General features: G+C 49.3%; 1 protein-coding gene across 7 annotated transcripts; it reads left to right on the top strand.

Moving 5' to 3' along the window:
- The first annotated feature begins 14 nt into the window (after positions 1–14).
- On the top strand, positions 15–26,221 carry MTMR4 (myotubularin related protein 4). 7 transcript variants are annotated; one of them, XM_032428542.1, is made up of 20 exons: positions 15–1,437; positions 2,896–2,934; positions 3,548–3,723; positions 6,802–6,891; positions 7,250–7,366; positions 7,870–7,952; positions 9,720–9,880; positions 9,997–10,093; positions 10,274–10,387; positions 11,237–11,433; positions 11,688–11,816; positions 12,274–12,385; positions 12,881–13,076; positions 13,313–13,498; positions 13,579–13,749; positions 13,891–14,045; positions 19,999–21,397; positions 23,278–23,388; positions 23,621–23,709; positions 23,931–26,221. In XM_032428542.1, the coding sequence occupies exons 3-20, from the start codon at positions 3,718–3,720 to the stop codon at positions 24,106–24,108; spliced, it is 3,591 nt and encodes a 1,196-aa protein (XP_032284433.1). In that variant the 5' UTR covers positions 15–1,437; positions 2,896–2,934; positions 3,548–3,717; the 3' UTR covers positions 24,109–26,221. The 7 variants fall into 7 exon arrangements, with proteins under 7 accessions (XP_032284433.1, XP_032284436.1, XP_032284432.1 ...); XM_032428541.1 differs by lacking the exon at positions 15–1,437 and adding an exon at positions 1,566–1,712; XM_032428543.1 differs by lacking the exon at positions 15–1,437 and adding an exon at positions 1,935–2,266.
- Positions 26,222–27,121: the final 900 nt, after the last annotated feature.

Here is a 27,121-nt window from a genome sequence, read left to right as displayed (position 1 = left end):
TTGAAAGGGTGCTGAAGGAGGGTGCTGGTTTCTGGCTTTTAGTAGGAAAGAGGGAGTAGGGGAAACTTTCCTCTCCTATGACAGTGTTCGGTCTCTGCCTAGAATCCAACCTGGCCTCTCCTTCGTACTGACCACATCTATCTTGCCTCTATTATCTGGGGCCTGTTGTACTGACATCTATCCTGCCTCTCTGATCTGGGGCTTGATCCTCTCCATCTTTTCCACATACAGTATTTTCAGTTCTATGGAAGCTTTGGATCTGGTATCTGCTCTTGGGAAAACATGGTATTACCTGCATGCAGCCTCCTGACTTCCTATTTCCCCTGATTTGGGGAAAGGGATATATACAGAATTAAGCTCTGCCCTCTAGGAAGCCTGTAATAGAGCACTGAACAAATACTGAAACACTTGTGATCATCAAACACTATAGTAAGTGCTGGGAATGAGTAAAGTACAATCGTCCTGGAAGAGTTCAATATTCATGTAACAAATATTAAGCATCTGCTAAGTTGCAGACACTGTTCTAGACCCTGGAGTTAAAGCAGTGAACACGGGCAAGGTTCCTGTTTTGCCGGAATTTACCAGCTGTAGTCAAAGTTCCAATGTTCTGTAAACAGAGACACGTGAAGACAATTTGGCGCCGGGGCCTGGTATGTAAAGCCTTCAGGCCAGCCCCCCACAGTGAAGCTATCGGTTGAGAGTCTGAATCAACGGTTCTCCAGTTCTGCCGGGTTGGTGGTATCGCTTGGCCATGGCGACCTCCAGCGGCCACCCTCCGCCATGCTGCCTACTCTGGCTTCCCAGAGGGGAGAGAGGAAGGGAGGAGCAAAGAGCTGGGTGAGTCCTGTTCCCACTCTCTTTACAGACCAGGAGGTCGCCGCTAGCTAGTGGCAATCTGAGATCCAGATTTCGTATCTCTCAAATGAGAGATCTTTACTCGGGACTGACGGCACCATGCAGGTCCTGAAGGACGGCACGGTCGGTTCGCTGATGCAAAGTAAGGGTCGGAGGAACCCGTCCCGACGCAGAAGAGAGGATACTCCCGCCTCCAGTCGGAGAAGACGGAAGACAGAACCTCGCGCCCAGGCCTCCCTCCTCTCTTAGCCTGCGGGGTCTTTTCTCCCTTTCCTGGTTTGGGACGAGATAACCGCAGCGAAACCAAAAACTGGAAACGGACAAACTAAGGTGCCACCGGGGATCTATTTGAGAACTACACCCAAGGCGTGGTCGTCGCCGGAAGTGGCTGTAAGGCCTGTGCCCCTACAAGGCTCCGCCTCCAATTGCGCTACCAGTAGGCGACAGCCACCCCCACTTCCGGCCCCTGGAGCCTCATCCAGCAGCCCCCCTTTTACTGCTCTCTCATTGGCTGCCGCAGGGACGCGCTGTGATTTCCCATTGGCCGAGCCTCCTCTCCGGGGCCGTGCCTCCTCCCTCCAGGTACTGTCTTGTCTTCCGGCACCCGATAGGCTGAAGGCTGGGAGGGCGTCTGCCCCAGTTGACCAATGAGCGGAGTGAAGAGTGAGGGCGGCGGCTGCGTGGTGGGGGCAGGGCGGGACTTGGTGTGGCTATTGGCCAGGGCGGGCACAGACCGGAGATACGATTGGTTGGGGAAAGAGGCACCGTGGTGGGGTCGAAGCTGCGCGGCCTCGGCAGCTGGGGGAGACGGAAGTGGTGAGAGCGCGGCCTCGGAGGGTCGGGCGGACGCCGCCTGGGTGAGTCACCGTGCCCCGTGCACTGCCAGTCTGGGAACCGCAACGACCACGTCTTGCCCCGCCCCGCCCCCGCCCCCCCCGCCTTCATGGGCCCCGCCCCCTGTCATTCTGGGGCCCCCCCCCCAAAATTTTGGGCCCCCCCCTCTAGACCCGGGCCCCCGGGGCCCCCCCCCCAGCCGGCCCCCCCCCCCCCCCCTCCCCGGCCCGGGGCCAGATCCCCTTGGTCCGGGAGCCCTGGGCATCCCAGCCCTGGTCCTTGTCCCTCCTTCCCTCCCTCCATTTCCCTGAGGCTGCGTGCCAGTGGGCGGTGAGGCAGCACCTCTGGCTTGCCTCTTGCTGGCTCCCCCGTGAGGACGGGTGGGCTGTGATCAGGGAGGCTGGCAGGACCACAGATGGAGGCTTTTATCCCCGCGGTCTTCCGCAGGGCACTGCTGGACTGCTCCTGAGCTCGGATAGCAGGCATGAAAGAAAGTGTCAGTAAAACCTGGGCCTGGCTCCCTAAGTGGGCCAAGGAGGCCCATCCTGAATTTCTGTTGCTTGGGCCCATTTGACAGGTACTGACTCTGAGGCCTGGGGTGGCCTGATTGTCCCTGTTCTGTGTCCTCCTCCCACAAACCTGCATCCCACTTGGTGCCAAATACTTTCAGCAGATCTGTTCAGTCCTGCTGCCAGAAGGCATTCCGCTCAGAGGTTGTGGTCCCCTCCCTCTTGTCCTCTGCTCTGGACTCTGCCCCCAGTAAACAGGTCAGGTGGGTGCTACTCCCAGACTTAGAGGCTGGCAGAGCGTTCCTGTGGATTCATGTCCCTCCAGGGCCAGAAGTCAAGTCCTGGTTGGGCAGCCTCTCTTTTCAGAGTTGGCAGTTCTTTTGCTTTCCCAAAAAGAACAGCGTTTGGAGTGTTCTTCTCTTTCTGGTCTGGGAATCGGGACCCTTGAGTTCTGCTGAATAATCTTGGATGACACTCATTCCTGCTCCAGAACTTTGTGGCCAACTCCATGCCCTGCAGAATCACTTGTTGCTTTCTCCCCACGTAGCTCACATTGCCTCTGTCTAGCACGGGGACTTGTGGAGAGGCCGGATTCTCTGTGAAATTCGCTGTAGAGGTTAGGAGCAGATGTGTGGCATTTGCTGATTCTAAGGTAATGTTAATGGTGCTCTTTAATCTTGTTTCTGTCTTTTTACAGTAAGAAGCAGACAGCCAGGACCCTCACCACAGTAGAATGGTGAGTATTCTCTCTTTCCTCAGACCATTGTGTTTTCTATAATCCTTCTGTCTTTCTCTGTGAAGCTGCCCTACCTCTCCTGGACCTTGAGCTCCATGCTACTCTGTTCAGCCTCTAAACAGGTTCATCTCTCCTGGAAATAAATTAGGGTTTCTTTAGATTACAAAACATCAGCCAATATACAGGAAGCCTCTAGAAGTCTTTTCCTGCACATGCTATGTATGCCATGCCTTCCCTATACTACCACTGGCTCTCTTAGCCTTTCATAATGGCCCTTCTCATGCTTTTCTTGGGTCCCTGGTGGAAGCTCTCTGTTCTGGTCTGAAAAATCAGGCCTCCTTTATCTTAAGATCCTTGCATTTCCTAGTGGGCCCCTCGAATATTGTGGGTGCTGTATCAGGAGTGACTCCACCAAAATGGTGGGGCTTCTCCAGCTCTAAGATGCTGCTGTCTTTTAAGCTCCTGCACTCATAGCTGACTGGATATATAGCAGGAGAGCAGCCTCAAGGGGTCCCGAATATCACTGGGTTGCGCAGGGAATGGGGGTGGGGGTGATAATGATCCTGTATACCTTCCATTAACTGGAAATGCCCTTCTCTCATCTCACGTTCAGGGAACCCCTTACCTAACCCCGGAGAACTCGGAGGAGGAGGCAGTGAGATGAAAAGAGAGCGGAGAGTTGCAGGCCCTTGCTCTGGCTGTATCTTTTCAGTTTCTTCAAGTGTCCCCTGTGCAGGTTAAGGAATTCAGTTGGTGAGAGGACCTCTCCTTCCCTCCGCAGGCATGTGGGTATGTGGTTCTGGTCTCTTCCTAGAAAGCCTGCTGGTCTTGGTCCCCACCCACTGATAGCCCCCTTCCTTTTTTCTTCTGTGACTTTCCGAAAGGACCATGGGCTTCAGAGTTAGCCGAGTCTATTTTTGAATCCTAGCACCACCATTTAAATAGCTTAGGTAACTCGCATATTTTCTTTCTAAGCCTGACCTCTCACCAGCAAAACAGGTTAATTCTTGGAGAGTTGAAAGGTTTTAGTGAGGGGCGCCTGGGTGGCTCAGTCGTTAGGCATCTGCCTTTGGCTCAGGTCATGATCCCGGGGTCCTGGGATCGAGCCCCGCATCAGGCTCCCTGCTCAGCGGGAAGCCTGCTTCTCCCTCTCCCACTCCCCCTGCTTGTGTTCCCTCTCTCGCTCTGTCAAATAAATAAATAAAATCTTAAAAAAAAAAAAAAAAAAAAGAAAGGTTTTAGTGAGATAATGTTTGAAACCTGACTGGCTCATAGTAGATGCTTAATACAATGTCAGGTTTTCTCCTATTCCCCCCCACCACCCCCAAAGCAAAACCAAAGCTCTGGTTTCTGCAAGTTACCAGGCACAGGAAGTGTGGGGTTCTGACCAGCAACTTCTGTGATTCTTGATGACACGTTGAACCTCACTGTTCCTTATTCCTTGGCCCTCTACCCAACTCCCTCCATACCCTACTCTTTGTTTTTGCATAGCTTTTGTGGTCTGTAGTTCCAGTCTTCTCTTTCCCAGCCTAAAAAATTCTTCTCCAAGAAGGACTTTCTTATCCAGACTTCAGAGGATGTGAAACAAGGGGAGATGGAGCTGAAGGAGTAGGGTTGGGCAGGGGCCATGGAATAAAAACACTTAGAGAACTTCCCTTTCAGGAGTGTGGTGTGACCAACCTGGCATAGACCAGTGTCTGTTCTAAGAGGCAAAAAAAGGGAGTGCGATTTAGTGACGTCAGGGATTGGAGGACACTGGTGGGCAGGGGTATGGCGGGTGGTGGTTTTAGGGAAAAGAGGAAGCCTTGAAACCGTAGGTGGGCTTTATCTTGGGAATTCAGGACAGGCACTGGGGGAACTCAGTGGGGAGAGCATGGGGACAGAGTGTGAAAAGAGGGGTGTGGGCCGGCTCACCTGAGAATATGGGAAATGAAAAGATGTAGGAGGGCTTGCCTCACCCTCTCACGCGGTCTGGGGGCAGTCCCGCAGCCCAGACTGAGAAAGCCCCCACACGTCCCCTGAGGACGCCCTCGCACGCCGCCGAGGGGCCGCGAGGAGGGAGGAGCCTGGAGCCGTGGGCGGGGCCGAGAGGATCCGCCCCCCACGCCCCTCCTCGCGCGGCCCCGGGCGCTCCCCTCGTCCCGCTCCCCTCCCTTCCGCGCTCGTGCCGGAGGGCGGAGCCGGGCTCGCTCCATTGTGGACAGGAGGGAAGAGGCGCGCGGGAGCCGAGCCGAGGCCCCGCCGCCAGCGCGCTCGCCTCCTGGTCGCCGCGGCTGCACCTGGCGGGCCCCGCAGCCGGGATGCGGCGGGCGCCCGGCACTGGCGGGCAGCGCAGCGGCTCCGGGGACATGTGCGCTGGCCCAGACCGCCCGCGACCATGAGCCTGACCGCCCGCGTCTCCTGCTCCATGCTCAGCTGCTTCGTAAGTGTTGGCCTGGCTTGCGGGGGCCCGGGGGTCCCAGTGCTTGCTGCACCCACAGCCCCGCCCAGGGCCAGCCCTTGGCGATTCCGAATTTTAGCCCATCCCCCTTCTCGTGGCCCCTGGCAGGGGAAGGGGGGTTCCCTTTTCTTTCGTGGACTTGCTTTCATCTTCGGGGGCCGGGGATTATGGAAAGCGGGGGGTGGAAATTCTGTGACCCATCTTGGCCCCGCAGCCACTGCCCTTGACTGCAGATCTCCAGGCCCCGCCCTGCAGGGGTACATCCTTTTACCTCCGCCTCTCCATCTTGGTCCCACCCGCAGCATCCTTGCTTGGGGATGTGGGATGTGGCTGGTCTGGGATGTTACGGGGCCAGTCGGGGAGCACAGGATGTCTGAGCTGTTTCCCTGGCTCCACTCCCCTCCCCCTTCCACCACTCCATACCTCACCTGACACGCCAGTCTTTTCTCCTTGACTGTCCCCCAGACAGCCTCTCTTCTCCATCTTCCCTGCCTCTGCAGGGCTCCGTACCTCTGCATCATTCTCAGTCCTCCCCTCCTCCCCTCCTCCCCTCCTCCCCCCCTCTGGCTTAATGCTCCTTCCCAGCTTCCCCCATCTGTCCTCTCAGATGTTCCCACCCCTCCCCTCCTTACCCCCCCCCCCACCCCCCGTGGGTGGCTGCCAGGCCTCCTCTCTCTCTCCCCTGGCCTTCCTTGGGTCTCCTGGTTTCTCCCAGACCCGTGGATCCCCTCTTCACCCCTCCCTGGTAGTTGGGAGAGGAGTTACTTCTGCTTGCTGTGGGTATTCCTTAGGAATTCCCCTCTTATCAGCAGGCAGGGCAGGTTGCTTGGTAGGTGGAGGGCGGGGGGAGGCTCTTGAGCAGTGTGGGCCTAACTGGAAGATAAGCTCAGCTCCAAATCACATCCTCCTTTTGAAAGCATCCCTGAAGGCCCTCTAGAGGCATGGGACTGAATCCCCCAACCCACTTCTCTTTGTCTCCTTCACCTACCAGACTGAAGTGTCTGTGGCTTTAGGGGCCCGCTTTCCCTCCTGTCCCCATATCCAGCTGCCACACCTGGTTCCTCTTTCTCAGGGCAGCACCTCCCATTCCCACTTCTGTCTTACCCTCACATTGTTTTCTCTCTTTTTCTTAGTTTTCTCTCTTCCTCCATTTGGGAAATGTTGGTTCTATTTGGTTCTGCTGCTCTTCGAGGAGTGCAGACTCCCAGTTCCTCTTCGGACCTTACTCTTCCCTTAGGCTGACTAGGCTTGAGCACCCCCTCCACTTCTCCCCTCCCACCAAGCCAGGCCCCTTTTCCTTCCTCTGGTGACCAAACCTTTATAAGTGTGTAGGGGGTCTGTGCAGGTTTATTGAGGGGAGGGGAGCAGAATGAGGTCTGCTGGGCCAAGCGGAGCCTGGTGACTTAGGGCTGAGGCTTTCCCCACAGGGTGAGGAGGGGCCCCCCAGCCTGGAGTACATCCAAGCCAAGGATCTGTTCCCCCCCAAGGAACTAGTGAAAGAGGAGGAGAACCTGCAGGTAAGGAGGAGTTGGGGGCCCAGGGTGGGGGGAGCTTTCTGCCCAGTTAAAAAGACCTTTCCTTCCCTCCCCCACAAACAGCATCTCCAAGGGGATCTAGTCCTGGGGCTTTGGCTTCCTGTTTCCGGGTCTCCAGAGGGAGGGGAATCTGTGTGTGTGCGCGCTACGGAGCCTTTGGCCCCAGGGAAGGAAGGGCAGCTTTCCTGTGTGGCCGTTGCCTGGTGCTGCTACCGTGGAGAGGACTCTGCTGTTTCGCCTTGGCCCAGCTTTTCCCGAGGGGATCCCACAGATCGGGGTTGGGGAGGGCAATGGAGGGATGACTCACTTCTGGACTGAGGGTTCCTCTGTCCCTCGACAGGTGCCCTTTACAGTGCTGCAGGGTGAGGGAGTGGAGTTCTTGGGCCGGGCAGCCGATGCCCTCATTGCCATCTCCAACTACCGGCTGCATATCAAGTTCAAAGATTCTGTCATCAACGTGAGTTCCTGTCTTGTTCTCCCACACCCAAGGCAGAGTCCCTGCCTGATTCGAGGTGGGATTGCTCCAGCGCTGGACTTGATCATGTCTCCAAAGAGTTGGGGTTCCTTTCTTTTTCTCGCTAACTTTTTGTTTTCCTGCCTCCTTCTCCTGGCTGTGGGTCTGTCCTCCTGCCTCTCTCTTATTCTTCCTTCCCTTACTCTGTTGCTGACCCTTCTAAGGGGCACAGTGGCATTGTTGGGAAGAGTGCCGCTTACCGACCGTGTGGCCTTGGTTAAGCCACCCAACTGAGGCTCAGTTTCCTTCGGAATAATTTGGTGTGAAAATATCTGCTTTGCAGGGTTCTTGTGATTATTCTTTAAGGTCACATAGGTAGAGGACCCCGCACAGTTACCAGGCACTTAACTGGCCCTCAGTGAATATCGGCTTCCTTCCTTGTATTGGATACATCCCCATCTAGGCTGGGGTGGGGATCTGAGCTTTAGTTTGCCCTTCCTTTAAAGGTCCCCCTCCGGATGATTGACAGTGTGGAGAGCCGTGATATGTTCCAGTTGCACATTGCCTGCAAGGACTCCAAGGTGGTGAGGTGAGAACAGTGGGGCTACACTCAGGTCCTCTGGCCCTAGTCTTGCCCAGACCTCTCTGATGCAGGGTTTCTCTGGAGCAAGAAGGAAAAATATTGCCTCACTTTCCCCATGAGGAAGAAACGGTAGAAACCCTCTCTCGGTTGGGAGGTCAGTTTCCTGACCCACAGTATCTTGACCTGAAAAAATGGGATAATGCATAGCTCATGGAATTGTCATAGGGATTAAATAGGGTAGTGAAGGCACCTAGGATTGGCATGTAGAGCTCACATGATGGTGGGTTCATTTATTAACTCACTTAACATATATTTATTGAGCACTCTACTCTATGGCAGACTGTTATAAGGACAGGGGATACAGCAGGGAACTAGTAGAAAGAATTCCCTGCCCTCATGGAGCTTATATTCCAATGGGTAGTTACCAGCAGTAAATAATGAGTAAAATGTGTTAAATGATAGTAAATGTAAAGGTGAAAAAGCAGGGAAAGGGGATATGGAGTGCTATGGGGGTGAAGGTTGTAGCTCTAAACAATAGGGTCAGAGAAGGTTGCATTGAAAAGGTGACATTTGAGTCAAGACCTGAAGAAAGTGGCCATGTGGATATTTGAGTGAAGAGGGTGCCAGACAGAGAGAACAGTGAGTGCAAAGGCCCTGAGGTGGGTATTGTACCTGGCATATTGGAAGAATAGCAAAGAGGCCAGTGTAGCTGGAGTGGAGTGCACGTGGGTGAGGGTAGTGGGATATAAGAGCTGAGAGGTAAGGGGGGTGTCAGAGTGTCATAATGACTGGCTTTTACTTTGAGGGAAATGAGAAACCACTGCAGGGTTTTGAGCAAAGGAGAGATATGATCTAATGTTTTATAGAATCGCTCTGGCTGCTGTATTGAGAATAGATGGGAGGGGGTCAGGCGCAAAGGCAAGGGCAGAAGCGGAGGGACTAGTTAAGAAGCTCTCGTAGTGAGCCAAGTGAGAGAGCATGGTGGCCTGGCTGGGGTGGCAGTGGCCAAAATGGCGGGAAGTGTTCAGATTTTTGAAGGGAGAGATGACAGGATTTGCTGACAGATTGGATATGAGAGAAAGAGGAATCTGGAATGACTCCAAGGATCATTAAAAGAGTGTTCAGTTTAGAATCTGTCATGTGCTCAGGTCTGTAGGGATTCAGAAGGAGAATCCACACTGGCCTTCCCTTCAAGGAGGTTGAGGTCTAGTTGCTGAAGGAAGACTTAACAGTGGCAATATGCTGTGGGAAAACTTACTGTTTAATACTCTAAGCATATTAAGACTGAGAGAGAAAGGGGTCTGTAAAATTGGGTGGGCTGGGAAGGCTTCAAAGAAGATGGGGGACCAGAACTGTCTTCCAAGTGTTGGTAGGATGTGGCTTGGCCGAGAGGAGGCGTTATCAAGAGGAAGTGAAGAAACAAAGACACAGGAATGGTGTGAACAGGACTCCTGCCTTCGGCAGGAGTCGTGAGAGAACATGGAGTACCAGGACATTCAGGGACATGTGGTAGAGTTTAGATTTGATATAAGAAGTGGTAGGGCTCCATTCGAAGGGATAAGTATGTCCCAAGGACTAGAGTTCTTGGGAAGACAATTGTCACAAAGATAAGTTCTCTTGGCCAGTGTCCCTGGTCCTCCCCAGGGTCCCCATGCTTCACCTCCTGCTTTAAAGCCTCCCCTCCCCACAGCCTTCCTGTGGCCTTGTTTTTGACCCTTATGGCCCCAAGGCACACCTGCCTCTTGTCTCAGTCTGTGGCTTCTCGCCTGGCAGGTGCCACTTCTCCACTTTCAAGCAGTGCCAAGAGTGGCTGTCACGGCTAAGCCGGGCCACGGCGAGACCTGCCAAGCCTGAAGACCTCTTTGCCTTCGCCTACCATGCCTGGTGCCTGGGGCTGACAGAGGAGGACCAGCATACCCACCTGTGTCAGCCAGGTAAGGCCAGGCTGTTTTATTTGGGAGACTTCATATGTCTTGGTTCTTAGCCCTCCTCCGCCCACGGCCATGGCGCCCTTGGAGGCTGACGGGCAGGCACGGGGGCTGTGTTGCAGGAGAGCACATACGATGTCGGCAGGAGGCCGAGCTCACGAGGATGGGCTTTGATCTGCAGAATGTCTGGAGAGTCTCCCACATCAACAGCAACTACAAGTGAGAGGGCAGGGGGTGGAGAACCCAAATACCAATCCAGACTCCGACCTCGCTGGGCCGAGCCCCTGGTTCTGTGACAGAGGAGGCCTCCTGGTCTCTCTTCCCACAAAGCCACCCCTGGGGATCTTGTTGTCACAGGCCTTAGATCGCGCTTGGTGACCCCATCTGGTCTCTTCACAGATTGTGCCCCAGTTACCCCCAGAAGCTTCTGGTTCCTGTGTGGATCACAGACAAAGAGCTGGAGAATGTGGCTTCCTTCCGCTCCTGGAAGCGGATCCCGGTGGTTGTGTATAGGTGAGCAGTAGGGGACAGGAAGCAGGGAGGACACTTGTTATGCAAGAAGGACAGAGTCAAAAGTGGAGATTTTGCCTGGTTGACTGGGAATTGACACCCTGCAGGAAATGAAATAATTTCCAATCAAAAACTGCCTTAGCTCTTTTCTTCTAAAGATGAGGCTTTTGGAGAATACATTCACTTTACTTTTTTGGAGGATGTGTGTGTGTGTGCGCGTGCGTGTGTGTGTGTGTGTGTGTAAAATGTTGCATCAATGTGTGTACAATGTGTGTGTAAATTGTGGCATTAGAACAGGGATGGCAAACTATGGCCCGGTGAACCAAATCCAGCCTGCAGCCTGTTTTATGTACAGCCCAGCGCTATGAATGATTTTTACATTCTTAAAGGGTTGCTTTTTTTTTTTTTAAACCCAAAAAGAAAGAAGAATGTGTGACAGAGACAGGCTGTGACATGTAAAGCTGAACATGTATTGTTTGTTTCTTTACTGAAAAAGCCTGCCGATCCCCTGCACTAGAACATTGTAGCTAAAATAGAGTGAGATAGCAGCTATGAGGTTAGGAGTTGTTCTGCTATGGGCTTAGGCTTGTTCTCTTGCTGGGATCTGTACCTGGAGCAGGTGCTGTGCAGATTCAAGAAGTCAAGGTCACCTTGGGAACACAGAGACCGTTTGAGAAATGTGTGTGACAGTGCTTTGTAAACCGTAGAGCCCTCTAGATATGTCAAGGGCTTTTAGTTGCTAGTATCACGGCCTGGGTGAATGCGTAGCCCCGGTCGGCTCTGGTGGTAGGCCTGGGGGGCCGCTGGGGGCTGCAGACGGCAAGGGCATGATGGTTCCTTCCGTCTCGTCAGACACCTGCGCAACGGGGCTGCAATCGCCCGCTGCAGCCAGCCGGAGATCAGCTGGTGGGGCTGGCGCAATGCCGATGATGAGTACCTGGTCACGTCCATCGCCAAAGCCTGTGCCCTGGACCCGGGGACAAGGGCCACTGGGGGCTCCCTCAGCACTGGGAATAGTGATGCCAGCGAGGCATGTGACACTGACTTCGGTAAGGTGTTGCGGGTGGTGCTGACCCCCTGGAGAGCCCCCACCTTGGCCTCCTTGGCTTTCAGGGAGCATGCCCCCCCCCATGAGAGGACAGGAAGAAGACAACACACAGGGTGCCGGGGTCCCTGCCCTTTGGGAGGCTGTGGGCGGGCAGGGATCTCCAGTTGTATGTTCTTCTCTGCTGAAAGAGAGTGTCCCAGGGTAGGCTGACGCTGGGCTGGCTGACCCAGGGTCTTCTCCCTGCTGTGTGTTTAGATTCCTCCTTGACTGCATGCTCTGGAGTGGAGAGCACAGCGGCCCCCCAGAAGCTGCTGATCCTGGACGCTCGATCCTACACGGCGGCAGTGGCCAACCGGGCCAAGGGTGGAGGCTGTGAGTGCGAAGGTATGACTGTTACCCGCCCCCCGCCCCCCGCCCCGTAGCTGCTCTGTGCTCTGGGTGGCTTCGGTGGGGAGGGGCCTGGGGGCAGCTTGTGTAGTGGAAAGAGCCAAACAAACTTGGCTTGGAATCAGGACTCTTCCACTTAGCTAGCGGTGGCTCATTTGCTGCATCCGTCCAAATTTTATTGTCTTATCTGTAAAATGGGGATGATAATAAAAATTATTGACCTAGAGCAGCCACTGTATATTGAGAGTTTACTATATGTTGTCATTACTAGTAGTACTGTGACTATCACTTGTCATTAATATCCTCGTTACTACTGTTAGCATATGGCCCCCAAGCATCCAGAGCGGAGTGGTCCACGCAGCCTGGGAAGCCTGGTCCACAGGGACCACTCTTGTCCTGGATGCCTGTTTCTAGGACACGCTCTTAGGCTCCACCCTCATCTTTATGTCTACAGAATACTACCCCAACTGTGAGGTTGTGTTCATGGGAATGGCCAACATCCATGCCATCCGGAACAGCTTCCAGTACCTCCGGGCTGTGTGTAGCCAGATGCCAGATCCCAGCAAGTAGGTGGTCCCTGCCTGCCCCCATTCCGTCCTCCCTCGTCTTGTCCTTCACCCCGTTCTTCTAGTTCTTAGAAGATGAGCTGGGGAGATGGGAAGTGTGGAGGTACGGGAGACCCGAGGGCCTGGTGCAGCGGGCCAGTTCCAAGAGCACATCTTCTGCTCCTCAGCCAGCACTTTGGAACGGCCACAGTACACCGGGTTCCTTTGGTTTGGATCCGATGTCCTATGTAAAGAACACAGAGAACTGGGGGAAGGATGGCTAAACGTGCACGCGATGCTTCCCGTTCCTCCCTCGGTCCTGAGTCTCTTGTGTGCCTCGGGTCTTGTCTCCTTTACCTTCCTGCCAGATAGCTCCTGGCAGAAAGGCCACGGCCTGGACCCCTTGGCTTCAGCCCTCACTGGGGACTTCATTCGGTGTGGCTGGCCGTGGGTGGCGGAGAGACCGGCGGAGCCTCAGCGCCCTTGGTGACGGACTTGATTTCTGCTCTCGTGTAGCTGGTTGTCGGCCCTGGAGAGCACCAAATGGCTGCAGCACTTGTCGGTGATGCTCAAGGCAGCCGTGCTCGTGGCTAATACTGTGGACCGGGAAGGCCGGCCCGTGTTGGTGCACTGCTCGGACGGCTGGGACCGGACGCCACAGATCGTAGCCCTGGCCAAGATACTACTGGACCCATATTACAGGACGCTGGAGGTACTGAGTGGGGTTGGGTGGGAAAGACCAGAGGGAAAGGGGGGTGGGGAAGGTACTGGGCCCTCTGGATCTGTCTTGGGGATCTTTCAGTAGAGGACATTGGTGGCTTTGAGTCCCCTTCTAGGATCAGTTCTGCTCTTCTCTGAAGTTGCCAGCTCCCTGCTTCGGGCATCCCCTGGGGAGTAGCACACTAGCCTTTCCAGAAAGGCCCTATGCTTGGACTCTCTTTTCTGCAGGGCTTCCAAGTTTTAGTAGAGTCTGACTGGCTAGATTTTGGGCACAAGTTTGGAGATCGCTGCGGCCACCAGGAGAATGCAGAGGACCAAAATGAGCAATGCCCGGTGTTCCTCCAGTGGCTTGATTCTGTTCATCAGCTGCTCAAGCAGTTTCCCTGCCTATTTGAGTTTAATGAAGCATTCCTGGTAAGTCCTAAAACCTGTGACCAGGGGCGGGGGGGGCAGGTGGCCGAGGCTCCCAGGTGCCAACTGTCTCGGCCCTCCAGGTCAAGCTGGTGCAGCACACGTACTCCTGCCTCTATGGCACGTTCCTGGCCAACAACCCCTGTGAGCGAGAGAAGCGCAACATCTACAAGCGGACCTGCTCTGTGTGGGCTCTCCTGCGAGCTGGCAATAAGAACTTCCATAACTTCCTCTACACACCTGGCTCCGACATGGTAAGTCCCCACCCTTGTCCTGTACGTGCTACTTGGAGACCTACAGGGAGAATGGGCTGAGTAGTGGGGGGAACATTGGGCTGAGAAGGAAGAGGGACCTGGAATAGCTCACAAAACCCTGGTACGGGGCCGCTTCCCTAGGTCCTGCATCCTGTGTGTCACGTGCGGGCCCTGCACCTCTGGACAGCTGTTTATTTGCCAGCATCGTCTCCATGTCCGCTCGGGGAGGAGACCATGGACCTTTACCTTTCCCCGGCGGCTCAGAGCCAGGAGTTTTCAGGCCGTTCTCTGGACAGGTACGAAGAGTCCTCCTTGCTCTCTCCTCTCTGCCGGGAAGGCAGCGATTGCCTTGTGCCTCGCCTCATGTTCTCCAGCTTTCATAAGATATTTAAAAGCAACTTCTTGACTCAGTTGAAGGAGAAACTTGGCTCACGACTTGTAGCTGACCTGGAGTGCACTCTGTGTGTTTTCAAGGTCCTCTCTTAAGATAAGATGGGTTACCTTCTTTCCTGGAGCTGCTGTCACCCCATGTGACATAGTCAAGCAGGGGAGAGGGGAACAGAACAGAACAGAAAGGACTAGTTCAGGAAGGTTTGTGGGAATGGTCTTGATGTATGTTCACTGATAGAAGACCTTGGGGCACTTGCTATCTTAGTAGTGACCTTTGCTATATGCAGCAATAGCTTCTGGAAGCATATGATTCTCAGGGAAGTGGGTTCCCAGAAGACGGATGGCCTTCACATTCTCCCTCAGAAAAAGGCCAGCATTTAAAGGCAGACATAAAAATTAAAGTTATCTTCTGGCTAAGTACTTGGGGGAAGTAGAATGGATGTTAGTTACATTATAAGAGTATTGCATGTTCCTAGTTAAAAAAAAGTCAAACAATGTAAAAGTAGAAAATGAAAGTCCTACTTCTCAGACCTTTGTCCCCCACAGGTGTCCACTGCTAACACTCTGGTGCCTGTCCTTCCAGATGTTTATTTCTACATAGATATAGCCACACGTCACAATCTCATATAGAAACATTTTTGGGGCTCCTGGGTGGCTCAGTCGGTTAAGCTTCCGACTCTTGATTTCTTAAAAAAACATTTTTTAAGATGCAAAAACAGAATATTTTGCATACTCTTTTGCAAGTTGTTTTTCCCATGTTGTATTAGGCTGTCACCCCTCTAAGGCACATATAAAGCTGTTTTATTTATTTTTAAAAATATTTTATTTATTTACCTGACAGAGACACAGCGTGAGAGAGAACACAAACCGGGGGAGTGGGAGAGGGAGAAGCAGGCCTCCCGCCGAGCAGGGAGCCCGATGCGGGGCTCTATCCCAGGACCCTGGGACTATGACCTGAGCCAAAGGCAGACTCCCAATGACTGAGCCACCCAGGCGCCCCTAAAGCTGTTTTTATTGATTAGTGACACATATAACAGTCCAAAATTAGAGTGTATCATAACTTATATAACCAGTTTCCTATTGGTCATTTAGGTGATTTGTTTTTTTTTTTAATTGTTATTGGGAGTGCTTTAATTTACATTCTTAACTATGTGTATGTTTTTTAAAACAATTGTGCGTAAAATACACACATTTACCATCTGTACACCATTTAAGTGTACCGTTCAGTAGTATTACCTTATATGTGTTATCTTTGCATTTGTGCTAATATTTTTGCCAGATTATTTCCTAGAAATGAAAATGTTGGGTTCAAAGGATATGTACATTTCAAAATTTTGATCTTTGTTTATTGGTGGAGGATTCTTAAAGTTAAAATATAACTTAAATTATTGGTTGAATATTATAAAGGAAAACAAAAAAACCCTACCACCCTAAATTACCGGTTTTAGGGTCTTGAGTCCATGGTCAGGGGCCCATGGATAGGTTTCAGGAATTCTGTGATTTTCTTCCTTCCTCATACTATTCAGAATTTGGGTATAGGTTCATAAATTTACTTTTCCAGGGAGAGGGCCCAGAACTTATCAAATTCTCAGTTAAGTTCTATCACCCATTTAATAATCACTGCCTTAAATATCTAATCTTTCTTTTCTTTCAAGATTTTATTTATTGGGGTGCTTGGGTGGCTCAGTTGGTTAAGCTTCTCTGCCTTGGGCTCAGGTCACGATCCCCGGGTCCTGGGATCAAGCCCCGTGTTGGACTCCCTGCTCAGCAGGGAGCCTGCTTCTCCCTTTCCCTCTACCTCTCCCCCTGCTTGTGCTCTCTCTCTGTCAAATAAATAAATAAAATCTTTTAAAAAAATTAAAAAAAAAAGGTTTTATTTATTTGAGAGGGAGAGAGCAAGCATGAATGAAGGGAAGGGCAGAAGGAAAGGGAGAAGCAGACTCCCTACTGAGCAGGGATTCTGATGCAGGGCTCAATCCCAGGACCCCAAGATCATGACCCGAGCTGAAGTCGGATGCTTAACTGACTGAGCCACCCAGGTGCCCCTAATATCTAATTTTTCAATTCAGTTAATGTTTCTTTAATACCTACTAGCTGCCTAGTACTGTACAGGTTTGTGGGCTATACGAAAGAGAAGATATTGATCCCATTTAAGATACTTTTTAAAAGCTATAATAAGACAGACATAAGACAGCTAGAGATCAGTTCTAAGTTAGCATCTAAGCAAATAAGAATGTGTGTAGTTCAAAGCTATTGGGAGAAATGAGAAGTGAAAAAGGGATCATTTGGTGACTGTTTACTTGGAGAAGTTTTCATGAAAGACCAGGCAGGAGCCTTGGCTTTTTTGTGTCTCTAGCATCTGGCTCGGCCTGGCACATAATAGGTGCTTTAGTAAATGCTTAAATGAACAAACAAATGAATGGAATAAAGGGACTTGTGAGCTTGGTAACAAGGTAGTGGAGAGGGGTCCAAAGGAATTGGATACATGAAAGATAGTTTAAAGAACAAAAGAAGAATCTCTCTAGAGCTGGCAGGGGTTAGGAATGGGCCATTTTGAGGAATAGAAAGGAAGAAATACAGGATAGTTCATCGAGGGCTTTAAACATTATCCTGAGGGCGCCTGGGTGGCACAGTCAGTTGAGCGTCTGCCTTCAGCTCAGGTCATGATCCCGGAGTCCTGGGATCGAGTCCCGCGTCGGGCTCCCTGCTCGGTGGGGAGCCTGCCTCTCCCTCTGCCCTTCTCCCCCGCTTGTGCTCTCTCTCTCTCAAAAATAAATACAATCTTTAAAAAAACAAAACAAAAAAACCCTACATATTAAAAAAATAAACATTATCCTGAGTTTATTTAGATTCAGTTGTCAATAGTAAGTCATTGTAGGAAGTCTTTGTGACCTGGTGACAACAGGATTTTTGGAGAATGAGTCAGTGAGGTGGGTAGTTGGAAGCACAGAGATCAGTCAACACTATTGTAATTCAGATATGAAGAGGGGAGTTTGGAAAAGAGAAAGGATTAAAATCAGAAACTTTGTAGAGAAGTCATTAGGAGACTATGGAGTGACTGTGGGAGGGTAGAAGTGAAGAGTAGAGGTCTTTGAGCTTAAAAACTAGGTGGATATTGGTACCAACCCAAAGACATTGGGAAGTTGAGAAGAATCAGTCTGGGCCGGAGGAGGAGATACAGGCAGGTTGGGATTGAAATATTAGCAAAGAGAAGGTATACTATAGGCAATTCAAGATGGAGAGTTGGATTTGGAGGACCAAGTAGTATGCAAATAAAAAAAAATGCTTTTTTAAATACCTGACCTGACTTACCTTTGGTTCTACCTTTCCCTAGATCAAAAATGCCCTGAGCTCTTTTCTCTCTTTCCATTGAATTCCAACACATTCTGCTACACCCAGCTCAAATCCTACCCTTTCTGTGTAGTCTTCCCTGACCACCCTAGCAGGATGAATTGTCTTTGTTCTAGACTCCTCAGGCATTATTGTCTCTAACAGCATTATTATTACTATTATAAAAGATTTTAGGGGCACCTGGGTGGCTCAGATGGTTAAGCGTCTGCCTTCGGCTCAGGTCATGATCCCAGAGACCTGGGATCGAGTCCCGCATCGGGCTCCCTGCTCCTTGGGAGCCTGCTTCTCCCTCTGCCTCTCTCTCTCTCTGTCTCTCATGAATAAATAAATAAAATCTTTAAAAAAAAAAAAAAAAAAAGATTTTACTTATTTATTTGAAAGAGAGAGAGAGTGCGCACAGGTGAGCAGGGGGAGGGGCAGAGGGAGAGGGAGAGAATCTCAAGCTGACTCCTCACTGAGGGCAGAGCCCAACCCAGGGCTTGATCCCAGGACCCTGAGATCATGACCTGAGCTGAAACCAAGAGTCGGAAGCTTAACTGAGTCACCCAGGTGCCCCTTAACCAGCATTATTGATTAAATCTTTTGTGCAGGTAGGAATCAGCTGTGGAAGATAGGAGACTGTTGATATTGTTGAATTTGGGTCAAGAGTACATGGGAGATATTCATACTCTTCCACTTTTGTATGTTTGAAAGTTTCCGTAATAAAAAAGTAAAACGAAAAAAGACAAAAGTTAGCTGTGGTACTTTTTAAAAATATAGGTGCCTGGTTCTCACTCTTGGCCGTTCTCATTCATAGGTCTTAGATGGGCCTGGTTGTCTGTATATCTAGAAGATCTATAGGAACTCCTAATGTACACCAAATATTGAACCCCACTGGTCTGTTGCATTCAGTTGGTACCTAGCAGTGGACACTTGATGTTAGATTTTAAGCTCATTTATTTATTTCTCAAATTGTTTGATTGGCTGGTGCTGGGGATTCAAATAAGACACAGTGCTGCCCTCAAAGCACTTTCAAAGCAGGAGATAAATAAGTAAACAGTAAGTGCAACAATATGGGAAGTACTGAGCAATGTGCTTTGAAATGGATTTTGTTTAATCTTCATGATGGCTTTAAGAGGTAGGTACTATTACCTTTCTCTGATAGATGAGGGAACTGAGGCTTAGAGAAGTTAAGGTCGCATAGTTAAAAAATCACCAAGCTGGGATTCGAGCCCAGGCTATGGGACCCCAGAGACTGTGATCACAACCACTGTTATTGCCTTCCTGGAATTTTATACCACAAAACAAAACAAAACAAAATAAAAATCAAAATTGATCACAAAAGTAAAATCACACATAAAAATCTTTACAAAACACAGTACATTTCAAAAACCAAACACTTAAAAAAATCAGCCATATTTTAACTCAACCTTTGAGGAATTTTTCTGCATGGGCTGGACTGACTGAGGCATCTGAAAATAGGAGTCTGGTGAAGTCTCCACTGTTTCCTGGCAAGTTTCCCTGAAGTTTTCATTGCTCTAAGGACTTTTGAAATGTGTTAAAAATCAGACATTCTTGAAAATGTCTGTTACCCATTTGGTGTGCACGAATGCCTCTAGAACTCCTGAGTGCTTTATACTTGGGGAAGTTTCCATGGTGACTTAGGACTCCAAGGCACGCGCTGCTGCTATGTGGTTGTAAAAGACTGAGTTGGTTTCTACTGTGACGAAGGGATCATTTACAATAAGGAAAGTAGTAAAAATGACAAGTCGTGAGTGTAGTCTTAGTAAGTTTCTTGTTGTCTGGGGCGCCTGGGTGGCTCAGTTGTTAAGCGTCTGCCTTTGGCTCAGGTCATGATCCCAGGGTCGTGGCATCGAGCCCCACGTCGGGCTCCCTGCTTCATGGGAAGCCTGCTTCTCCCTCTCCCACTCCCCCTGCTTGTGTTCCCTCTCTCGCTGTGTCTCTGTCAAATAAATAAATAAATCTTTAAAAAAAAAAGTTTGTTGTCTGCCTATAGTTTGAATCCTCATAGCATCTCTGTAAGGTATAAATTACGATGATCATTTTATAGAGGAAGAAAGCACATGTCTGAAAGGCTAAATAACTTACGTGTAGTCATATGGCTAATCAGTATCATCGAGCTCCAAAATTGCTTTCCTTCTGTCTTACCGTGTATGATAGAAGCAGTTGAACATTAGGTTTGAGACTCAGGTATAGTCCTGGCTGGCTGGCTGGCATAGTAGGTTTAGAAGGCATCAGCATAGAAGGCATTGAAATCATGGGAGTGGCTGAGATTGCCCAGGGAGACTGTGTAGGGTGAGGACCGATAAAAGCTGGGGACAGATCCTGGATTCTGGAGGACAGAGTTCATATCCTTCACTTTTTGCACAGTAGACTTGTTGTAGTGAACATCGGTTATTTGTAATCTTAAATGTTATTTCTTATGAACTCTGGCTTTGATGGTCTGATTCTATATATTGGAGATGGCTCCCATTTACTGACCAGGAGGTGTTGTGTTTGTCATTCCAGATTACCTAAAACCAGATCTATGGATGATCTGCTTTCTGCCTGCGACACAAGCAGCCCCCTGACTCGCACATCCAGTGACCCGAACCTCAATAACCACTGTCAGGAGGCCAGAGTAGGCCTGGAGCCCTGGCATAGCAATCCTGAGGAATCCGAGACCTTCGTGGAATCTGGGGCAGGAGGTCCTCAGCAGACTGCAGGAGAAATGGGTCTTCCTTCCCCTCTGCCCAGCAGCCAGAAAGACTACTTGAGCAATAAACCCTTCAAGAGTCACAGAAGCTGTTCTCCAAGTTACAAACTGCTTAGTACTGCAGTGCCTCAGGAGATGAAGAGCAACATCTCTGATCCTGAGATCAAAGTCCTGGAAGAGACTAAGGCACCAGCTCCAGACCCTCCTGCCCACAGTGAGCTGAGCAGGACTTTAGATGGCACGGAACAGCCATCTGAACCTTGTCCTGAAAAAGCAGCTGTCCGTGCACTCTCTGAAGTTGGTTCCAGCAAGTGTCATGGAGTTTGTGATTTTCCTGAGTCTTCCCAGGACTCCCTGACAGGTGCCCCCCAACGGGCCCTGCTGGATTCCATGCTAGGTGTGCCCTCCAGATGTGCTCCAGATCACAGTCTGGGCACCCTTTGCAACCCACCGAGTGCTACCTGCCAGACTCCTCCAGAGCCAAGCACTGACTTCCTCAGCCAAGATCCCCCGGGGTCTGTGGCAAGCATCTCCCACCAGGAACAGCCCAGTTCTGTGCCAGATCTGATTCATAAGGAGGAATACGCTGGCAAAAGAGGGAATAATAGGAATGGGCCGTTACTGGAAAATCCTCGCTTTGGGAAAGTGCCACTGGAATTGGCCCGAAAGCCAATTTCTCAGAGCCAGATCAGTGAATTCTCTTTTTTAGGATCCAACTGGGACAGCTTCCAAGGAATGGTGACTTCATTCCCAAGTGGGGAGACCACCCCTCGGCGGCTGCTTTCCTATGGCTGTTGTAGCAAGAGGTCAAGCAACAAGCAGGTGCGGGCAACAGGGCCCTGCTTTGGGGGCCAGTGGGCTCAGAGAGAAGGGGTCAAGTCACCAGTCTGTTCTAGTCATTCCAATGGACACTGTACTGGTCCAGGAGGAAAAAATAACCGGATGTGGTTGTCCGGTCATCCAAAGCAGGTCTCCAGCACAAAGCCTGTTCCACTGAGCTGCCCTTCTCCAGTGCCTCCGCTCTACCTGGATGATGATGGACTCCCCTTTCCCACGGATGTGATCCAGCATAGATTACGGCAAATCGAAGCAGGGTACAAGCAAGAGGTGGAACAGCTACGTCGACAAGTGCGTGAGCTTCAGATGAGGCTGGACATCCGTCACTGCTGTGCCCCTCCAGCAGAGCCCCCCATGGACTATGAGGATGATTTTGTAAGTATTCACCACTGCTGTCCATCCATCCGTTTATTCTATCCATCCAGCCTTCCATCCGGTCAACATTTATTCATTGGGCGCTTGCTGTGTGCCACCGTGTTAGGTGGTTGGGCTGTAGGATGAAGGACCTAGTCTCCACTCTCCAAGGGGCTCACGGTGTATTGGGAGAGAGAAGCAGACAACCAGAATGATGGTCTGAAGTGTTACCGTGGAAGGAAGCATCAGGTGTTGGGGTCCGGGGTGGAGTGAAGGCTTTCCTGAGAAGATAACGTTTGAGCTGAGTGCTGAAGAATTTGTCATATTTGGCTAGGTAGACAGTGAAAAGGAAATACCATTCTCAAAAGCATGAAGGCAATAGGTACTCCAATGGGATGGCTTGAACAAAGGGGTAGGGTGTGTGTGTGTGTGTGTGTGTGTGTGTGTCCACGTGCATGTACAGGTGTGCTGGGGCCATGCGGGAGGGAGTTGGGTAGTGATGTGGGAGCTAATATTAGAGAAGTAGACAGGGTTTGGAAAGGTCAGCTCGAGATCCCTTCTTGTTTGGATTCTGCCCTCAAGGCAGCACCATTTTTGGCCACTATCTTAATCAGATTTTATTTTAAGAATATTAGTCTAGCAGTAGTGTGTCAAGTGGACGAGGCAGTTGAAACCCACATTGGGAGGCTGGTTAATATGTTTTTGTTTTTTTTTTTTTTTAAAGATTTATTTATTTATTTGAGAGAGCGAGAATGAGAGAGAGAGAGAGAGTACATGAGAGGGGGGAGGGTTAGAGGGAGAAGCAGACTCCTCAGCAGGGAGCCTGATGCGGGACTCGATCCAGGGACTCCAGGATCATGACCTGAGCCGAAGGCAGTCGCTTAACCAACTGAGCCACCCAGGCGCCCGCTGGTTAATATGTTTTGGAATAACCCAAGTGAGAGATGGTGAGGACTGTCTAGGCTTCGCTGTGTTGGGAGTCCTCCAGTTTGGGGACACAGTTCTTGGGGAGCTTCTAGGAGTCAGCTTCTTGGCCACAGTATCCTGTCATGAACACAGGCACTTCCCTTCCTCCTGTTAAGACATCCCCACTTGCCTGTTGTCTGCTTGCTGGGATGGGATGGTCAGCTGTTACAATACAAAAACAGCCACAGACAATACATAAATAAATGAGTGTGGCTGTCTTCCAATAAAACTTGATTTACAAAAACAGGCAGTGGGCTAGATTTGGCCTCTGGGCCATAGTTTGTGAGCCCCTGGTTTAGAATATAATGAGAAATATTTCCACGCTGTGATAAAGCATATTGGTTAAGAGCATGGGTCTGAAGCCAAAGTACAGTTGACCCTTGAACAATGCAGGGGTTAGGGTGCCGGCCCCTCGTGCAGTCAAAAATGCACTTACAACTTTTGAGTCCTCAAAACTTAACTACTAATAGCTACTGTTGACCAGAAGCATTACTGATAATATAAACAGTCAACTAACATACATTTTGTATGTTAGATGTACTGTATGCTGTGTTCTTACAGTAAAGTAAGCTGGACAAAAGAAAATGTTACTAAGGAGATCGTAAAAAAGAAAAAATACATAGTCCTATACTGTATTTCTTGAAAAATATCTGCATACAAGTGGACCCATGCAATTCAAACCTGTGTGGTTCAAGGGTCAACTGTACTAGGTTTAAATTCCCGGTTTACTACTTACTATCTCTTGACTTTCTCAATGCTTAGTTTCCTTATTTGTAAAATAGGGATGATAATAATAATAGTATACATCATAAGCTTCTTGGGAGGAATTAAAGAAGTACATGCATGTAATGTAATTAGAATAGTACCTGATGCATAGTAAACAATAAAGGTTAGTGATGGTGAAGATGGTGTTGATATCTTTGCCTTTTCTTCAGACATGTTTGAAGGAGTCAGATGGCAGTGATATAGAAGATTTTGGCTCTGATCACAGTGAGGACTGCCTTTCAGAAGCAAGCTGGGAACCTGTTGATAAGAAAGAGACTGAGGTATGTGCAGGCAAATGCATACTTACGTGAGGCACTGAGTTCTCATATTTCTCAGAGATGAGTGACATGCTGTACACGGAGCTCTCTCCTAGATGACTGTCTTCTTAGGCAAGTAGTGGCCAACTATAAAGACAGACCTTGCTGTTTTCTCCTGAGATGCTTTCCTTGTTGCAGTGTTGCTCTTCCACTTGGTTGACAAGGACCTGGAATTTTTCTTTGTACCTTCTGTTAGGTGACTCGCTGGGTTCCAGACCATATGGCATCACATTGCTATAACTGTGACTGTGAATTCTGGTTGGCCAAACGAAGACACCATTGCAGGTAAGATGTTCTGTAGGATTCTTTATGGCTCATAATGCAGTGACGTACATGTATATGAGCTAAGTTGAGTTAATCTGAAAATGGAGATGTCTTTATAGGGACGATGTTTTGTTTTCGCCCAACTTTTCTCTTTATTTACTCATGTAAGGCCTTTTCGAGTATCATTCGTTCTCAGTATATGGGCATTTCTGATGAACTCTTCCCTCTTTGTGCTTTGGCAGAAATTGTGGGAATGTGTTTTGTGCTGGCTGCTGCCACCTGAAGTTGCCCATTCCTGATCAACAACTCTATGACCCAGTTCTCGTCTGTAACTCATGTTACGAACACATCCAAGTATCTCGTGCCAGGGAACTCATGAGCCAACATCTGAAGAAACCCATTGCTACAGCTTCCAGCTGAATGCCAGAGGAGATGACCTGTCCAATTTTAGCAGGTTTGAAGGGAGGATCTGCTTCAGGTGTAGCTTTGAAGGTTCCTTGGTATGGCTCATGAAATCACAGAGCTCAAAGATACCATCTTGAGAAATCCTCCTTGGTACCATGAGACTGGAGCAGAGGAATTCCAATTTGGCAGGAGGTCTTCTGCTGGTGAGACCCTCACCTTGGGGTAATGGTCCTGGATCCAGACCCAGAGTCTGGAAGCTTAATGTTGAGTTGGTGACTCCCGCTTTTCTCCTGGGGGTCACAAGATGATGATTTCATAGATACTGCCTGATGATGTGCCCCAAACAGCAATAGAGAGACATATGTATAACCAAACTCCAAGTGATAAACAGATCCATCTCTCCTCCACCTGGAAAAAAGCAGATTCTAGTATATAAGATAGGAATTCTATCCTATTTGAAATGAACTATAACCTGTTCCTCTGTGCTCTGTGTCTGTGCATGAAGGCTCAGTTTTAGAGGCACTCCCTCTAGTTGCAGTAGTTCTGTCTTTCTGTGGAGTTTGGTTTAAAGACTGGTTCAGCAAGTGGAGGTTTTGCTGTATTTTTCACTTGGCTCATCAGCCAGCATCAGTGAATATTCAGTTTAGAGGGACAGTTCTAAGGAGTGAGACATTTTTGGGAGCAGAGGAAAACTCTGCTGATGTTCGGTTCTGGCAAAAGTCAGTTATTTTGAGCTGTGAAGGCAGTAGTCTCTGTTACTCAGTGGCAGCTCTTAAGGTATGCACTGTGAAGAATGAGAAGGGAAAAGCAGAAATGATCCTTGTCAAATATTTGCTGATTGTGCCCTGCCCTTTGCGCCTGACTTTTCCTAGTTGTCCTGGTGCTAACACAGGAGTTACACCTTGATCCTCTCCTGGCATGAAAATAAAACAATGGTTTTCTTTTTGTTGTTGTTCCATTGCCCACTTCCCTCATGTTGTCTTTCCCTTGGCTGCTGCCTCCTCTGGGTCACACTGCTTCTTATCCTGAACACTTGACACCTTGAGGGTAGAATTTAGCATTTGGTTTTTACCTCCTAGAATATGCTGTTTGGTATGTGAGGGTTTCAGTACAAATGCTGCTGTCTATTTCTGTGCACTTAACAATGGAACCCAAACAGAAGAGAATAAAGCCTTGATACCAAAATTGGGAGAGAAAATGTGTCCATTTGGACCAAACATTGGTTTTTTTTGTTGTTGTTGTTTTGTTTTGTTTCATCTTAATATGTACCAGTGGCACTTAACCAAAAGATACAGTGACATAGCCATGTACTGTGGTTGGGACAGATATAGTCTCCTTGACCTGTAATGAAACCACTAGTATTTCCTTTATACATTTTCCTTAATCCATTGGTGTATAAAAGGTAAATTACACTTAGGCTTACTTATCCTGTTTTAAAACTATGGTAGCTGTCTGTCTAACTGCTACTTTCATGTTGCTTCCTAGAAAAAAAAAAATTCATTTGAAAATAACTAGGATCTGCATTTAGAACAAGAATTGTTACTTGTCCTGACCTTTTCTTCAGTCCTACAGAGAAGCATCTGTGCTTTTATACTTGTCATGGATGTAACCTAAAAAGTTTTGGCGTATTTAGGTCAGCCTAGCAGAACTTTTTTTTTTGTTTAAATGGAGTTGAATAATGGAGATTTGTGTCTGGGAAATTCCTGAGATCACTGAAAAAGTAACAAACTATTCCTTGTCTCTGATATGTAAAATTCTCCTAAGCCTTTTCTCAATCATTAAAATTTACTGCCAGTTGCGAGTGGCTTTTTAATTAAATTGACTTTCATTGCACTTCACTCTGCCCATTTTCAGGGGGAGTAAGACTGGTAACATTTGAGGAGACTCTATCTGTCTACTTTTGTGTGGCTCTTTTGAGGGACTGTCCCATCAGTGAACATACTGCATGGCCTTGGAGAGAGACTCTGGGCTCTCAGCTCAGATGTATTCATCAAATACTCCTTTCAGAGCTCTTGTGGGTGTAAGTGACATGATGTGGCCAAAAATCCAAACTGTGCAGTTGCGTTGTGACAAACATGCAATGTGCTGTAAAAACTCAATACAATTTAAATAAAATCTCTATATTAGTGCTGCTTTGTTGGGCCTTTTTATTCATTTTAATTTCTAAGAAGCTTGATAGTCATTTTTTCTTTGACCACAAGAAAGGACTAAAACATACTCCTTCCTCCCAACCATTTCCATTTCTAAATGGACCTTTCTTTTTATCAGCACAGCACCTGCTATATTCTTATTTATGGATCGGATAGGGATTTATCCTTATGGATCCTGTAGAATTCTCTCCCATCTCATGTGAGCTTTATTTCTGTGTAATGTCTAAAATTGCACCGGCTGGTTGACCAGGCACACAGGATTGTATTTATATTCTTCCGATTCCCTCCTCATAGGCACCTCAGTTCTCAGTAGACCTGTCCTGAGCAAAATATTGCCGTAAAAAGGTCTATTAAAAAAACATGTAAGATGGTACTATGTAAAAGGTGAATCGTTTACCCAGGATACCATACCCCCATCGCCATTTTTATTTTGGAGAGACAAGCAATTAAACTGTTAGTTCATATTTACGGTATAATCTACAGATTATAGAGTTTATACTACAGTGTAATCTACAGATTGTAGAGTTAGGCCCTTTGTTCTCCAGAATGGCTGACTTTGAGTTGCCAAGTGTACACTCTTAAGAATTCGAAATCCCCACACGCCGGTTGTGGTGATAAACACGAATCTTCGTATCCGACGCCGGATAATCGGGCTTATTTCTTTGCAGATTTACCCTTACCTGGTGGGCAGCAACTCCGCCGCAGTCCGGCGGTTCGCGTACGCCGCCGAGGGAACGCGACTTGCCGCGGCCGCGCCCCACGCTGTTGCACGCGGCCGGGCTCCACGCGGCGTCGTCGGGCGGACAGGGCGGCGCGGCGTCCAGGGGGCGGGTCGGCTCACGCCGCGTTCGGCCGCGCCGCGGGAACTCGAGGCCCCA

Source organism: Phoca vitulina, unplaced genomic scaffold, assembly GCF_004348235.1.
Source record: "Phoca vitulina isolate PV1807 unplaced genomic scaffold, GSC_HSeal_1.0 scaffold40, whole genome shotgun sequence".
NCBI classification, from domain to species: Eukaryota; Metazoa; Chordata; class Mammalia; order Carnivora; family Phocidae; genus Phoca; species Phoca vitulina.
This window is presented reverse-complemented; position numbering and strand designations above follow the sequence as displayed.